Source organism: Carettochelys insculpta, chromosome 10 (genome assembly GCF_033958435.1).
Source record: "Carettochelys insculpta isolate YL-2023 chromosome 10, ASM3395843v1, whole genome shotgun sequence".
Lineage (NCBI taxonomy): Eukaryota > Metazoa > Chordata > Testudines > Carettochelyidae > Carettochelys > Carettochelys insculpta.
This window is the reverse complement of record NC_134146.1, coordinates 1,365,247-1,369,480: the sequence shown is the minus strand read 5'-3', so window position 1 is coordinate 1,369,480 and position 4,234 is coordinate 1,365,247. Positions and strand designations below refer to the sequence as shown.

At 47.0% G+C, this 4,234-nt stretch overlaps 1 protein-coding gene across 1 annotated transcript; it reads right to left on the bottom strand.

The window, feature by feature from the left end:
- Positions 1-476: 476 nt before the first annotated feature.
- On the bottom strand, positions 477-3,863 carry LOC142018625 (galactose-3-O-sulfotransferase 2-like). The gene is made up of 2 exons (XM_075004586.1): positions 3,594-3,863; positions 477-1,301 (listed from the first exon to the last, which is right to left on the bottom strand). Exons 1-2 carry the CDS (start codon positions 3,861-3,863, stop codon positions 477-479), a joined length of 1,095 nt encoding a protein of 364 aa, XP_074860687.1.
- Between the last annotated feature and the right edge of the window lie 371 nt (positions 3,864-4,234).

Here is a 4,234-nt window from a genome sequence, read left to right as displayed (position 1 = left end):
GAAAAGGGCTGATTTCCTGCAGAGCCATTTCTCTGTAGTATTTTCCACTTACAAAATCAATGCGGGTATTTATACTAAACCTGATGCTGTGACTTAAACTATTATTTCACTCCCAGAAGAAATGCTGGTATCTGTGTAGCATGAAGGAGGTGGTAAGGGAACGAGTCACACCTCCCCAGCTCTTTAGCCAGTGTCCACAGACACCTGTCTTCTTTCTCCTCCCTCCCCCACCAGTGTGGTCTCTGTTTGCTCTGATCTGCAAGGAATGACCTGCCAGACTGAGTCAGCCAAGGAGCTGTATGTTCCTACGTCTGACACATCTTCTGTCACCCCTCCCCACTCTCAGATATCTCTGAGGAAATGTCATAGTTTACTTTCATTGGGACAGCAAAAAGAAAAGTGTCTCTGGGAGACATGTGAACAAAGTAGAGGAATCTGGTATGAGTGTTCTTAATATTAATGACCCACCAACACAGTCACCGCCGCCACAAAGGAAAGGATGTGCTCTTCCTCTTCTTCTGTGGGAACTGACGTGCATACAGATATGACATGTACTGGAGCTCAGGCGTGATGAGTCTCAGGCAGGCTCTCAGAGTCTCATTGGACAGGCCTTCTTTAAGATTATAGCCCAGAATATTTGCACGGCCTGACTGGAAGGGCTGAAGCTTTTTGTCTTTGATCTTAGCCTTATCTATTGGTTCTGGGTCCAAGAGACATAGCTCCATGAGCTCCTTTTGCTTCCTTCTCAGGAGATTCACCTCCTGAGACAATTTGTCCAGCCCTATGGTCTCCTGCATTCTCCTCCAGAAGCTCCTGTTGAAATGCTGGTAGAGCTTCCAGTCCAACGAGCACCATTCTTTTACCTTTTCCTTGCTCTCAGGGCTCATGCTCTGGACGGTCTCCTGACTTCGGGAGTTCAGCTTGAAGTAAACCACATCATCCAGGTCCCAGCCCAAAGTCTCCTTCAGCAGGACCATGGACTCATCGAAGTACTCGGTGAGCAGCAGCAGCTGAAACGTCTGCTCGATCTCCTCTATGACTCTCTGGATGTAGTCTTCAGCGTCCACTGCATTGTTATCATAGCCAAAGTCAAACCACATGTAGTTCCTGGCATGAACGTTATTTATGCGTTCGCTCAGATTGTAATATGTCCATGGAGATGCCAAAAACTCATTCACATCCTTTGATCTTCTAAATGCTGGTGTGAAATCTTTGTTATAGGTGTAGGAGGATTCCATCAGTGACACTGGGTTTCTCAGGATGGAAAAATAGGTGGTGGTGTTTGGCATTACTTTTTGCACCTGTGTGAAAAGAGGCACCACAGCATGGCCATTAACGTATTTCTTGCTGCTTCACAGGAGAGGTTGTACTGGTACAGAAATGGCTCCTATTCTACCTTAAGGGTCACCACACCCAGCGAACAAGGACAGGGAGATGATTAGGAGGGTGTTAAAAATAGTCATGGTGGCAAACAAGCATTGTACTGGCTGGCTCTAGGCAACTGGTCCCCTCTCTCTCCTGGTAAGAGGACTTGCCAACATTGCTACATTGCTGCAAACATGGCCCTGTCCACGCACTCAGGGAAGCAGAGATGCCTCATTGCTATTAGCCTTGACTGGACAGTTTGCGGTGTTACTCTGGGCTGCATGAGGGAGTTAGTGGCTGACCCATCGCACACAGCTCTGAAACTCCAGGGGTGTGTGCTCTCCTGAACATTATGGACATGGCTGAGGCTGAAGGCACGTTGGGTTGAGGACTCTGGTGACAGGCAAGATCCACATTTATGTACTCTCAGTGACCTGCTCAACTGCACAGTGGGACCATTAGCTGCAGCAGCAGTAGCTGTGAGAAAAAGGCTGCGTAATAAACCCTTATCCTGGCCTTGGTAACCAATGGATTTCACCTCCCAAACTGCTTCTCGCGCCCTCCAGGTATAGTCTGAATGCTCAGGAGATATGAGCAGAGAGTGACTTTCACCCCAGTTACTCTATCAAGGACAGACAGGCATACAGACAGGTCATGGCCAGGCCTATTAGTTGAATCTATCTTTTTCAGGCAAAGGGTTCCTCCTTTGAGCTGAGCATGGCAACTCCAGCCTTTCTTTAAAAAAAGGACTAACCTTCAGTCCTCAGATTCCCAGAGGGCTATTCAGGTAATCAGTGCTGTTCTCCAGCACAAGGGGGCTTTGCAAATGAAGGCTAATTCACCATTTCTTATCTCTGCCAACATTTTACAAGCCAATAGCAATGAGCTTCATGAACGGAAAGGTGTCTACTGAGCGATGGTAGTGCTATCTAATAACCAGGGACTCTAGAAATCTGTTCGGCAGGGGAAAACATGGAGAACTTGTATTTTGATAGAGAATTGTTAGTTTTTACGTTTAGACCCCTCTGCATGTGGGTCCTTCTGGCTCTGAAGAAGACAATTCCCATAAGGCTTTGGGAAGGAAAGGGGGCTCTTTAGGTAGGCTGGAAAAAAGAAGATGGTGATCTACTGTTATTGAAGAGTTAAGATTCATTGAACATACTACTTGAAGACAAGTGTGAAGTTTTCTCCCAGGCAGGAACTGCTTTGGGGAGCTGCAGCTGGCTAATAAGAGACGGTGACCGGAAGGAAGTTTATCTGCGTCTGTTAGAGCACTGCACAGGCCAGCTCCAGATGAGAGAGGCTGGTCTGCTTCTTGTTTGGTCTGGACTGACAGACTGAAGCCTCACCCAGCTGTCTGCAATCCCGTGGAACAACAGCCACATGTCAATGCAAGCAACTGGAACTTTGATAATTAAACAGCGTACGCTCTGGGGTGGGATAACTAATGGGAGTGTACATGCCAGTTACGTTTGGTTTATTTCTGTCTATATTATTAATTGGTTTCATACGATTAGTCTGTAACCCTGTCTCCTTAACTTGTTAAGTAAAGGTGTGTGTTGATTTTTATGTGGCCTGTTAGACATATACTCTCTATAATTACTGTTTCGGAGTTCAATCCAGATCATAACTGAAATAAGCTTCCTGGAAGATTCCAGAGGCACACCATTAAATGTGTGCAGGGGCCAACCTGGTGGAGGCACTGCCATTTTACAGAGCTTTAGAAAGCAGGGATGGAAAGGGGATTCCCAACTATCCAACATCAACAATGAGACAATCAGGATCTTCTTTAATATTGAGCCCATCAGGCTCAAAGACAGACAACTGAGTGCTGCCAGCTCCCGAGGAACCCAGGGAGGAGAGAAAAGGGGTTACATATGTTTGTTACAAAAATAAAAATACACACACACTGGAGTCTCTGTTACCTGGTGTAAATGGGACCAGGGTCAGATCCGATAAGTAGATAGTCAGCTACTAAGGACAATGGGCAGTGCTTAAAAATTGCACAGCTACCTATAAAACAGTGTTCACAATCCCTGCATGTCTTGTGGCCAGGGAAATGAAAGTCCAGCGTTCCATTTTAGTCATGGAACAACACAGATTTCTGTTTATTAGAAGAGAATTTTGGGGATTTGTTTAGTATAGAACATTAGGATCCCTGTTAAGAACAAACAGCACCACAGTCATTTCACAGGACACCTCCCCGCTGGCACTGCCCCAGAGCTCACCTCAGGGAGGTTAAACCTCATGTGGTTGCACATGATGTTGTAGCTTTGTCCCATGCTTTGAAATCCTTCTACAACGTGGGCCCTGAAGCAGTGAGGATAGCCCAGGTGGTAGGCCTGGCCAGCAGGAAGGGCCAAGGGAAGATTGTGCTTCTCTGCAAAGCGGAATAGGATGTTCATGATGGTGCTGCTGGCAGTTTTGTGGGTCTTGAGAAACATCACGTTGGTCTGGGGTTGCCTGTGTCTTGGGTGCCTGATGGGAAACCCCCACATTCTGTAGGAATGTTTAAAAAAAAAAAGATTTCTCTAGTGCTGTAATCCATAGCTTCCATCTGGCAGGGCAGCTTGAGCCCCAGCCTTTTCCTACCCACCTGCCCCACTCACTTTACTTTCCAAAGAGCCGGCGGAGTTTAAGCTGCACTGTCTTTCCTTAAAACAACTTGGGCCACATCCACTTCTGGTGTAAATCAGCATCACTCCATTGAATTCAACGGACCTTTTCCCTCGCTGGCCTAAATCAGCGTAACCTCCTCTAAGTCAATGGACTAAACGCACTGCTGACACCAGCCAAAGATCCAGCACTTTGTCTGCCGCTCAGCTAGAGACCGAAGCATTCTCCAGCCCCCGGGGCCTCTCCACCAGTA

Coding starts and splice junctions, on each gene's coding strand:
- LOC142018625 (XM_075004586.1), bottom strand. CDS start 3,863: ATGTGGGGGTTTCCCATCAGGCACCCAAGACACAGGCAACCCCAGACC. Junction 1,302..3,593: donor TGAGGTTTAACCTCCCTGAG/GTGAGCTCTGGG, acceptor CTTTTCACACAG/GTGCAAAAAGTAATGCCAAA.